This window comes from Scomber scombrus, chromosome 3 (genome assembly GCF_963691925.1).
Source record: "Scomber scombrus chromosome 3, fScoSco1.1, whole genome shotgun sequence".
NCBI lineage: Eukaryota > Metazoa > Chordata > Actinopteri > Scombriformes > Scombridae > Scomber > Scomber scombrus.
Window position 1 is genome coordinate 331,624 of NC_084972.1, and position 12,395 is coordinate 344,018.

Genomic DNA, 12,395 nt, shown 5'->3' on the forward strand with positions numbered 1-12,395 from the left:
TTCAAATCAACTTTCCCAAGATATGTGTGGGAAGTATTGTTCTTGCAACTGCATTCATAACCTTTTTTTCCCCCAACTTAAACATTGTTTAACTACTGAAGGGTATTGCTGCCAGGCCAGGGGAAAAAATCTATCACATTAAAACATGAAACTCATAGTTGGTCAAGTTGAGGTGGACTCCCAGAGATATACTTAAATACTTTCTCCATCCACTATGGCATCACAAAATGGTCAGCTTTTCAGTGCTGGTGTGTGGAGAGGGGCACACATCATGCCCTCTATCTGATGTGTTTATTTTCCTCCAGCTGTTGGTAGATTAGTAAGGCTCTATATATGGCTAAAACATGCTGCAGTCATGTTGTCTTACCATAAAGACTGCGGGGAGAGACCTGTCTGGTTAAGCCCTTCTTAAAAGGACTCCTTGCTGTCTCTTAAAGCTTGTGGACTCCTCTTAAGTCAGATCAATGACTGACGCTTCCTCCAGAGCCATGGTTCCCAACCAGAGATCACAGGGTGCGCAGAGCTTTGTCTGCCCTGAAGTTGTGAGGTTATCAAAATTATATTTGATAACGAGAGGAGCAGTTCTCTCTCAGTGGGGGCAGAGCTGAGCCATCCATGTGTAAAGCTGAGACTCAGACAGGCAGCGGTGGAGAGTTGTCAACAACTCAACTCAGTAATTCAACAACCCATAAAAGACTCCAAATGCCGAAAAATACTGCATTAAAGAGTGTGATTTAAAGATATAAACAAAAGCTATAATGTTCTTTACTGGCCTGCCCTCCTGGTGAACATGTTACTTATTTTACAATATTTAGCTGCATCAGTGGCATTCTCTGTCTCTCTCCCTCTCTGCTTCACCTTTCCTTTTCTTCTGTCCCTCCATAACTGTATAACAAATAGGGTTATAATACAGAATTAGAGGTCTGATGGTCTGCATGAAAAGGGTGGGCTGGAATGGAGTCAAATTCCTGGCCTGAATTATTGTCCCAGTCCGCCACTGAGGCATACTTATCACAATATCATCCACTGTGCTCAATAACAGTAGAATCTCGCCATGTTTGAACCCAAGCATGAAGTAGAACTTAATCAAATATGGTCCACCCAAACTGGATGTCTGAGCCAGGGTATTGGGCAGAGAAACGTCCAAGAGGCCAATGGCAACTTTAAAGGAGTTACAAGTCTTTATGGCTGGGATTGTTCGGTCTATGCATGTGACAACAATCTCACAAATTTTACACAAAGCTGACCTGTATGGCAGGGTGGCAAGAAAGAAGGCCTTTTTTGAAATAGTGCCACACAGTCTCATTTGCACTATGAAAGATTCTGATGCCATGTGGCAAAATGTGCTATTGTCAGATGAGACCAAATTGAACTTTTTGAACTGAACTCCAAGCCCTATGTTTGGCGACAACCAAACACAGCACACCACTCAAAAAACACCATACCTACTTTGAAGCATGGTGGTGAAACATTATGTTGTAGGGGTGTTTCTCTTCAGCAGGGACTGGGCAATTGGCCAGGATTGAAGGGAAAATGGATGCTGCCAAGTACACCCAAATTCTTGAGGATAACCTGTGTCCCTTGGCTAGACAGCTGAGGATGGGCAGGTCATTCATCTTCCAACACAACAACGATCCTAAACACACCACCAAAATAACAAAGCAGTGGCTTAAGGATAAGAAAGTAAATGTCCTTGAATGGCCAATTCAGAGCCCTGTCTTAAATCCGATGGACTTGAAGAGAGCAGTTCATTGCTGCTTACCACGGAATTTGACTGAACTGAACTTTTACACTTTGTTTCAGATTCAAAATTTTGAGGCAGAACTGCAGGGTTGAGTGGAGGTGTGTGGTGAAGTTTATTTGTGCTGTTGAATGTAACCGCTGTGAAACAATCAGAAAATAATGACTTATTGATCTGATTCGCCAGCTTTCTCATTGCCAGCACTCCCTCAGAATCAGATTCAGATTCAGATCATTTATTGTACACGTAGGTAAAGTAGTTTTATAGTCAGCGAGTCATCTCATGTTGTTAAGCCCACAGACAGACAGTACAGGACAAGAACATGTTAGACAAAGTGATGACAGTGCTCAGACTGAAAGGACAAAAGAAGAAGAAAGGCCCCAAGAAAACAAGATACAAGAATAAAAAATAAAAATAAATAAAAAGAATAAAAAATAAAAAGTCAATAAAAGACATAAGATACGTAAAACCAAGTTAGCTCACTCCATTCACTCTGTAGTTCACTCGACAACAGCTAACACAACAGCGTTCTGCAGCCGCTTCATCTGTAGCCGCCTACTGGTGGAGTAACTCTGTCCCCCCATTCCATGTCCTGACCTTTTATACAGAACAACGAACAGAAAACTGCAGCAGAGGCTAACGTTAGGGACTGAGCTGAGTCCTCTGTGTGTAACAGACATAGACAACTTCATTCAGTAATTTAGATGTGGTAATAGATTGCTTGCTTCCAACACCATTTTTATAATTTATTGATATTTAGAAATTGACTTACGGGCTGCTAGTTGCCCATGTCTGCTCTGTGTGTCCCCATGAATCGGCCCCATTATCCCCCAATATCCAATATTAATATCGGATCAGTGCATCCCTAGTCTAGCTGTACTAAGCTAGTAGAGACATATCCAAAAAGATTAATGGCTGTAATTAAAGAAAAAGGTGGCTCTACCAAGAATTAAAGTTAGGGACTGATTACTTTTCTAACCCTGATATTTTAGTTTTGCATTTCTTAATATGGGTTTTTTATTTTAACTTGTACAACAAATAAAATAACTATTTCAAATGGGTATGATGATTGCCTATAGGCACTGTATACTACTGCATATGCACTTTAACAATAAATATTATGGCAACTCCCACATAAAATTGCAGATGAATGTTTAATATTTAGGAGTTCATGTTTTATTATAGACACCTACCACTGACTCTTCCTGAGGCAGAACTCCTAGAGACAGACACACAAATCTGGAGCAATTGAACACAACTATTTGTCTGACTGATTAATAGGGGTCATAATTTGGGTGAACTGAACCTTTAAGATAAAATTACTCAATTGAGTAAAGCCCAATATAAGAATACCCCAAATCAGCCTCTGAAACTTAAAATGTATTTGTTGTGTGTTTACATCAGTATAAAGTTAATATTGTCCCTGTTTGTCATCATCACTGTGTGCACCTACATGTATGTTGCATTGTGTGTTTTATTCTCTCATGTTCTAAAAGAATGCAGTTTCAAGGTTTGGTGCAATTTCTGTACAGACTTTAGTAAATCATCTTAATGTGTGTGGGAGACACAAGCAATAGTATGGCAGAGGTGTGTTTATTTACCTATTTACCCGTCAGCCTTTATGCATGTGCGTGTGCGTGGCGTGTGTGCAGACAAGCAGCAGGTACAGTTGGCTAGGTGACAAAATTCCTGCAACACTGAGTCACATGGGCTGATAATTCTCTCTCTCGCTCTTTCTCTCTCTCTCTCTCTCTCTCTCTCTCTCTCTCTCTCTCTCTCTCTCGCTCTCTCACTTACATACACACGCACGCACGCACGCACGCACGCACGCACGCACACACACACACACACACACACACACACACACACACACACACACACACACACACACACACAGGCAAGGGCTCAGCATATTGTATGATTGCAAAAGCCCTTCCCCCTCCTTCAGATCTTTGTCTCCCTGCTCTCTCTCTCTCTCTCTCTCTCTCTCTCTCTCTCTCTCTCTCTCTCTCTCTCGCTCTGTCACCCACCCACATTACCACACACAAACACACACACACGCTCAGTCAGCGGCAGAGCATGTGTCGGTGCAGAGCTATGTTCGGGAAATAAGAGGTAGGAGGAGAGGAGTCTATCCTTTTTCAAACTGCTAAATTTTTTATGCTTGCTTCCATTATTCAGTCGGCAGCCGTCCTCCTCTTCTACAGTGCTCCTGTTTATCACCACTGCATCTTGGTGTGTGTGTGTGTGTGTGAGAAAGAGTGTGAACCATTACCACCGCTTATCATAGGAACCCTTGGACCGTAATGGATCTATTCTAGGAAGCTGTCACTGTGGGAGCAGAGTGGGAGCTGGAGGAGGGCAGTGCTGATTCTGCTTTCATGTTTAGACTCTGTTTTGCTGTCTTTTATCCTGCAGGTCAAATCAACTGGCTAAGGCTGACTTTGTTATTTCTCTCGCACAGTATTTATAGCTATGCTGCTCCTGTTTCTCTGATGCTTAGGATGTTTTAACATCTTCATTTTCCTTTTCACAGATGAGAAAGAGGACACAGTGTTAGGAAGTTTGCCGCTGCTCAGTTTCCAGATCGGGGGACTGGACCCTTTGGATAATATCACCCGCAAGTTTGCCTTTAAGGTCAGTAACATCCTGGTGCAGGGATAGAGAGTGCTGTGTATAATTGCATTGCTGTGGCTCGGAGAAAGGTTTTTGTTTGGTTCTAATTGATAGAACCTGACCAACTTCATGGCTGAGTCACATGATGTTATTTATGACTATTTAAGAGCTCCGTGGGGAGAAGCTTTGGGATTGGAATCTCATCAGAGTGGACAGCTGATGTGATTTTTCAGTTGAAGAGGGAATGTTGAATTAGGAGTTCCATTAATATACAGTAGATATGGATTCCCATTGTGGGCATGCAACCTCTGTACTTTTTGACTATGAACTGAAATTTGTTTTTAACCTCAAAACTGGCCCTGAATGTTTGATCAGATTCTTAGTTCTGCTTCTTTTTAAAAAAAATCAGATATTGTACCTGATTTATAGAATCATTGTGTTATAACTCTTAAACCAAACCTCTGAACCAGAAACCCAATATTTGCATATTACATCAGATTAAACATTCATTCAGTCACACTACACATTCAGTTTTTGGACAATTGAATTGTTTCAGAAGAGGATGACATAGAGCTGCAGGAGTCAAATAGCAGTCAGTTTGACTGATGAGGGTTATTGGATAGTGAGTCATTTTTTTTGTCTTCACCGTGCTTCAAAACATCTCCATCTAAAAATGTTTCCCTGAAAGGAATGGGACCTGAACTATTGATACATAATGTGTCCAGATTCAATAATATCAGCATGTAGCACCTGAAGAAACATTGGGACTTAAGTTCACACTGTGGTTTGGTGGGAAGTAATAATCACATCATCAAAGACCAGAAACAGATGAATTTTATTATTGCCCTTCCTGGCAAACAGATCAAGGATGTGTTTTCTCAGATCTAGATGAATCACATCAGCAGTGCTGAAAGTCGTGAATAAAGCTCCAGAGGCAGCAGCAACACAGAGCCACCTGACAGAGCTGTTTGTCAGAGCTGAATACACGATGAATGATGATGAGGATGTAATGTGGGTTAGCTAAGCCTGAAACTGCTGAGTAAAGCTTTATGTAAGTTGGAAAGTTAGCCTTGTTTCCCCTTAAGCATCAGCATGAAACACACATGCACTGGCAGCTCTCTCTCTCTCTATATCCGTCAGCTCTCTCTTGTCTATGTTGCTCTTTCTTATCTCTCCCTCTCGCTGTGCCCTTTCTTTCACTGCATTTACTGTTTGTCATTATCAGTTTTCCTCACTTTTCAGAACATTTAGTCCTTTTTGTTGGATCTTTATTTGCACAATCAGTGCAAGCTCTGGACCAAAGTCCAGCACATGTACCCAGTGTACACACACACACACACACACACACACACACACACACACACACACACACACACACACACACACACACACACACACACACACACACACACACACACACACACACACACACACACACACTTTTATAGCTTGCCAAGGGTTAGTGTTCTGCTTGTTAGCTAATATTCCTGACTGGACACCCAGTCCCACCCAGTTTTGGTCTCACTCTAGTGCTAGTTATGTTGCCTGGTAATTAATATAAAGAATCCAATACATTTGTGTACACTTTCAAAAATCATGTTTCATCATGTAATCATGTAATGCAGTTACCTCTCTAGTATTTTGCATCTATAACATAATCTACTGCTATCGCTATTAATGTGACTCAGGTCTGACACATGTTAGATTATTATTAGACATGCAGTTGTTTATGGTGCAGTGATGGTGTAGTCACTGAATTCCACTTCTCATTCATTTCTACATGGAATAGGGCAATGCTTTCAGTCCCAGATTTACCCACCTTATCATTTAACACAGAGTTCAGCCAGATTAAAACTGCAGGACTCTTTAATATACAGCTAGTTTTAGAGATTCACACAGCTGTGAATGAGCCACTGATAATGAAGCATATTAGAGAGAGCTGATGCCAGTCAGCCAATACAAGTGTGACTTATAATCTATACTACATTTATAGTAGTTTTGAAGTTTTAATATATGCGGTCCAATTACAAAGTGTTTCTTTGCATGGATTCATATACACGACATCACATCCAGCTTGTTTTGACACATTGACTATTCAATAAATCTGAGGGAAGTTCATCGAACAGCCTGCAGCAGTACTGAACACTGTGTACCTGTGTATCAAAGCTGATATAATATGTGCCATTGGGACATTTCTGTGCTTATTTTGAGTTGATGTTGAACTTGGCCCTCTCTTCAGTTCATGCTTGTCTGGGTGCAGTTTAACAGAGCTCTGTTTGTTTAGGTGTTGACACTGACTTTGTCTGAGAGGCTGATGGCACCAGAGTGGTTCTGAAGCTCTGTGGTGACCTGCTTGCTTTTATAAGCACAAATTTATTTGTTATGTTGTGATTTTAGAAATAGTTATTTCATTATATGATTTATTATGATTGTCTAATACTGAAAGTGGTGATTAAAATCACTAATATGTGCGCAAAAAATGTTCTTATAAATGACACGTGCGTACCGACCACAGTGCGTATGTTTGTGAATCAAAACCATTTTAAACTGACAGGTGCGTGTCAATTATCTGCAATCAGCATACCGCCACTACTCTATTTTTCTATACAAAGACATCTGTTTGGTCTATTATTAAGAGAGTGCTGTGCTGAACAGAAAAGTTGAAAGAAGTTGGATTATAAAAGATGACCCAAAAGATAAAAATCTGAAGAATTAAAAAAAAAAAAAAGACAAAAATGTTGCGCAAGTTCAATCCTGACTTCATCAAGTACGGCTTTGCAAACGGAGGTAGGGAGGTTTACAGTTTATTTATTTGATTAAAAAAATATATTATTTTGAATGTATTTATTTTATCACCACCTTTTTATTGATTGATTTATTGATTGTTTTTTTTATAGATTTTTATTCTGAGTCCCTCTTTTTATGTTAAAAGTCAAATTTAAATATTGGTCTTTATTTATGAATAAGCCTGACTTAAAAATGTACATTTTTTCTTGCTTGATTTGTTCCTTGAATTATCAGTAAAAGTTAATAAAAGGTGATCACATTTTATCATGTCATTTTATTATTTATTAAACTTTTTTAAGGTTTTAGCTTGTTAAACTGTAAGTGGATTTGGTTTATTATTGAATACAAATCAAACCAAGAGTGAGGTCAATTAAACCTATACAGTGTTAATATTTAATGGGCCCCGGGCCACTCTGCACTGAAACAATTGGGCCTCAATGTCAAAAAGGTTAAGAACCCCTGGTCTAGACTATACTCTTTCATTTAATTTAAAGAAACCCAACATTGTTTTCCTTTTTCTTGCCGTTATTTTTACTGGCACGTTAATTGGTTGAGCATCATGCTGCTGCCAGTGTTGGTGCTTTCCATTTGGGTCTGTTCAGGGTGACTGCATTTCCCCATCAGACTGTTTAAATCATTTAATTCATTTATTCACATCATATTTCGGTAGGTTTTCTTTGGCCTCTTTTTGGATCAGGTCCAAAATCGTGGCCTGTTATAATATCTACCCATCATAAGTTTACAAAGACTGATTCATATTTGTTTAATTAACTGTACAGGATATGTTTCACCGAGTTATGAGATGACTGTGTAATTGTTGGGGTCATGTCTATTTTGGGCCATGGACCAGAAAGTTGGGAATGAATATAAATCATCAACCCCTGGCAGCCTCAATCCAAAAATATCAGCACTGGTCCTCAAAACCCATTTTGGTTAATCCCTCTTCAACCAGAAAAATAATTAATGAGAAAATTGAATAAAAAACTGAGACTATGGAATGCAAGTTTTAAATTACTCAAGGCTGAAATTTTTGGAATCAAATGGGCTCACTCAAACTTGATGAAGGCTCCACTCTCAGTCTTGCACACAGGTCAGAGGGAGCTACAATGTATCTTGAAAGGATTCAAAATAATTTAAACAAAAGAACATTTCTCCATTCCCAGCTTTTATGGAGTGGATGCCCATATTTGTCTTTTGTCCTTGCACCAGCTTTTTGAAACAAACAAACATCACTCATGCTAAAATATTCTAAATTCAAGGCTCACTCCTGATTTTTTTTAACCATGACCTTTTAACCATATCTTCTAACCATGCAGTCTTATTCCGCAATTGGAGGATTTTTAGTAATAGCATTAAAGGCTAATTCAATTAACATACACATATACAATTTTTCCATTCAGAATATTCAGTTTCTTCCAGTATTCTGAAGTTTTCATATTCTCAGACTTTCTTTCCATATTCTCAAGTATTCTTAAATTTAATTTTGCACGTTTAATGTATTCCTCAGAATTCAATATCATATTCTCTTTTTAATATTGACATTTTTATCTATCATTCATTATTTTGCTGTAACATATGCATATGTGCCTTTTTTTGCAGACTATTACACTCTGGTCTATATGCAACTTGCCTCTCATGTCAACATGTCAGGTGTTGTGCTACAGCTGTGAGCTACTTTTAAGATGTTAGATAGGATGAGGCCATTTCGCTTAACAGGAACATGAATGAATGAATATGAGGGTTCATGCTGTAGGTTTTACACTAAAGATAGTGCAAAATATGTTTATGTGTTTGCTGTCACTCAGTGCACTCAGTGCTGTCACAGTTCACAAAGCTTCTTGTATTGTAATCACAATGTTTTGTCATGTTTAGTTTTTTTTGGTAGCAGATGTACAGATAGATGACATACTTCAACTATGACTTACATAATGATAGATATGTTGCAGTTACATGAGTACTGAGACGTGTTGTATGTTCTGGCCTGTTGAAGCAGAGTGTGTGTTTTTCCAGGGTGGACTTCTTATGTCCTGTCTCATTGGACGAGCTCCCTCAGGGCGTCGTAGAGGTGGGGCTGAGACTCTGGTCCTGTCCCAGCATGTCTCCTTCATAGCTGTCTGGTGATTCCTGTCCAACCACTTCTGTTTATGACAAGACAACATGTCAGTTCAAAATGACCCAGAGACAACGCAGAGACAAAGCAGTCCACAGCCTCTGATACCTCTTGTATCTCCCTCAATAGAGAACATTTCTGCCTAAACTCTTTACAACGTTAAATCAATACATGAGTTGTGTTTACAGATTTCATTTCTGAATTTTGACTAGAGTATCTTATGTAAAAAGGAAAACCTCTCTCCCTCTCTCTCTCTCTCTCTCTCTCTCTCTCTCTATCTCTCTCTCTCTCTTTCTCTCTCTCTCTCTCTCTCTCTCTCTCTCTCTCTCTCTCTCTCTCTCTCTCCCTGTCTCTCTTTCTCTCTCTCTCTCCCCCCCCCCTCTCTCTCTCTCTCTCTCTCTCTCTTTCTCTCTCTCTCTCTCTCTCTCTCTCTCTCTCCCTGTCTCTCTTTCTCTCTCTCTCTCCCCCCCCCTCTCTCTCTTTCTCTCTCTCTCTCTCTCTCTCTCTCTCTCTCTCTCTCTCTCTCTCTCTCTCTCTCTCTCTCTCTCTCTCTCTAGCTCTCTTTCTTGTGCAGTTTACATATGTTCTGTTTGGTCAAGCATGTTTGTCAATGTTATTTATGTCTAATCACAATGTAACTCATTACAGTGTTTTTCATCTAACTGGAAGCTCAGGTCTGACTACAGAAATTGTTTTGTGTCTTTAAAGTATAAGACCCTTATTTCTCAGTGTTGCTGACCATTTCTATCAATAATAACATGAACTCACCAAGGACATTGCAGAGTTTGGGGGAATGTGGTTATATTGTTCCAAGGATCTCAGATGATCTGTCAGGTAAACAAGCTTTTTTTAGCAGAGAATTGACCATACTTAATAGTAGTACTCAGTAGTAATCATAGTTGTGGACAGGCTTAAAAAGGCCTCAATCTGTGTCTGTAAGAGTGTTGGCTGTGTCAAGAATCTAGACTGCACTTAAATCTTGCTTAACAAACTAGAAAAGTCTGGTCTGTTGTTCACTCACATGGAAGAGATGTGTGCAGCTTGGTCAGAGAGCTGTTGAAACCTGTTGTACCTGTTACTTGTAGAGGTAGAGGTGTGGCCATAGCCAGGAGACATTCTGTAAGGAGAGAAAGCTCTGTCCAGCTGAAACGTGTGTAATATCACAGTAGTTGTAACCCAAGTTCTGCATGATGCCATTACAAAACGTAATTCATTCATTCTATTTTGGTATTTTAGTTCTCTAAGAAATTAACAATTTTGTTTGATTTAAGAAATTCCACCTTTAACATTAGAAAAAAAGAAGAAAAAAAACTTTAAACACCTTGTTCTCATAACCTCCAACCCCCCACTCCTTTGGCTAAATTATTAAACAGGTGAATAAGGTGTGTTTGTATGTGTCTGACTCAACAAGCAGAGTCACAGGGTTATGCCTATGGGTGCGTATGAGTGAAGTGTTTGTGCAGTGGAACTTAGCCTCAGCTTTCTCGACAGCAAACAGCTCAACAGAACTATCAGCTGGCTGTGAAACGATGAGTGTTAATACCTTTGGGGCTTTTGTGCTACTTTCTCTCTGTCCTTCAGTTCATGTCACAGATTCTGAGACACATATTAAAAAGAAAAAGGGCATCTGTCACAAAGACTACTCAGGTGTGCCAGAGTGTTTTTGCTGATTCTAAGACAACATTCCTCAGCGAACACTGTTATCTGTTACTCTTCCAAACACAGGACTGGGAATGTTGGGACAGTTTAGAAATAAACTGAAGCAGGCTATAAGTCTCATCTCATGGTAAGAGGGCTGTTCAGTCCCCCTACTTGCAGAGCTATTCCAGTAGTGCGGCTACAAGTCTTTCATGAGGAGGAGCAAAGGTCATGGAGTCATCATCCACCCATCTTTTTTCCATATGCATTTATCCTGCAGCATGTGAGGCATGAAACACTTCATACAGTTGTGTTGTAATTGTAAGCACTTTTGTGATGTCATGACGTTTCATGACATCACATAATGTTTGTGTTTAGTGGTAATTAGCTACAGGCAAACTAACACAGTGAACATCATACACATCACACAAACTAAACATTAGCATGTTAGCATTGTCATGGAGAGCATGTTAACATACCGATGTTAGCATTTAGCTCAAAGCCTAAGTAGGCCAACAGCCTGCCTTACTCAGTTGTGCAGATATTTGTCTTAAGTCTTGTTAGTATCAAATATCTGAGCAAAGAAGTTATTCCACCACAGGGTTTGTAAGTGTTAAAACAATAAATCCTATAATAAAGTCTGTCTACAATGTACAACAGAATGACTTTCAGTGGAGAGTTTTAGTGCATAATGACATGCAACACTGTTAAATAGCTTTTTTATTGACTTTGAAATGTGTTAGGTCACATACAGTTGATGCAGTAAATCCTTAAAATGCTTTTTATGTCTAAGAAAATAGATGTGACTGAGGATAGAACTATCACCAAGTTGTAAGAAATTCTAAATGAGATGTTCTCACAGCTCTGCCAAGTTTTTCACATGGTTGTATAAATCATTTTCACATACAACATTCTCGTATGTCTGTGAGATGGAGAGACACCTGACCTTAGCTTAACATCTAGACAATTTTATCTGCTACTCCTATAGGTGGGACCTAAGGATGATATTAACTGGTCCCACTACATTTACCCCTGAAAAGATATCTCTGTTTGAAAGACTAAAATGATCCTGATGTAGAGAGTCACAATTTACCCTTGTTGATATTCCTCAGAGAAAGAACCCATCCATTTCTCATACGCTGACACTCCTCTAGCACTACCCTTAGGCCCAAATACTCCACAAACTAAGGCTTTAAAAATTGAATTGTCAGCATTTCTCTAGGTGTCATCCAACTAAAGTCAGTAGCTTAAGATTGAGTTGACTGCTGAGTTTATGACAGACAAGTATTCCTAACACTTAAGTAATAGAATAGTGGTTGTGGTGAGCACTGGTGAGCACTGTGTGTGTGTGTGTGTGTATGGACAGCCAGGGAAGCTTTTCAATAGCTCCCAGTGACTGGTGCTGCAATCTAAAAGGCTGCATTAACTGCAGTTACTGGAGGCTGGACTTGGAAACCTGAATGTACACACATAAACATGCAGCACACACACTGACACAAAGTC

The 12,395-nt window shown here is 39.5% G+C and overlaps 1 protein-coding gene across 1 annotated transcript in view; it reads left to right on the forward strand.

Annotated features, from left to right (window-relative positions):
- The first annotated feature begins 1,533 nt into the window (after positions 1-1,533).
- plekha6 (pleckstrin homology domain containing, family A member 6) overlaps positions 1,534-12,395 on the forward strand; it is a 61,499-nt gene continuing 50,637 nt past the window's right edge. Inside the window, exons 1-4 of the mRNA XM_062415730.1 lie at positions 1,534-1,683; positions 3,923-3,976; positions 4,063-4,159; positions 4,278-4,378. Of these exons, the coding sequence (XP_062271714.1) occupies positions 1,534-1,683; positions 3,923-3,976; positions 4,063-4,159; positions 4,278-4,378 (402 nt within the window). The remainder of the gene's footprint in view (positions 1,684-3,922; positions 3,977-4,062; positions 4,160-4,277; positions 4,379-12,395) is intronic.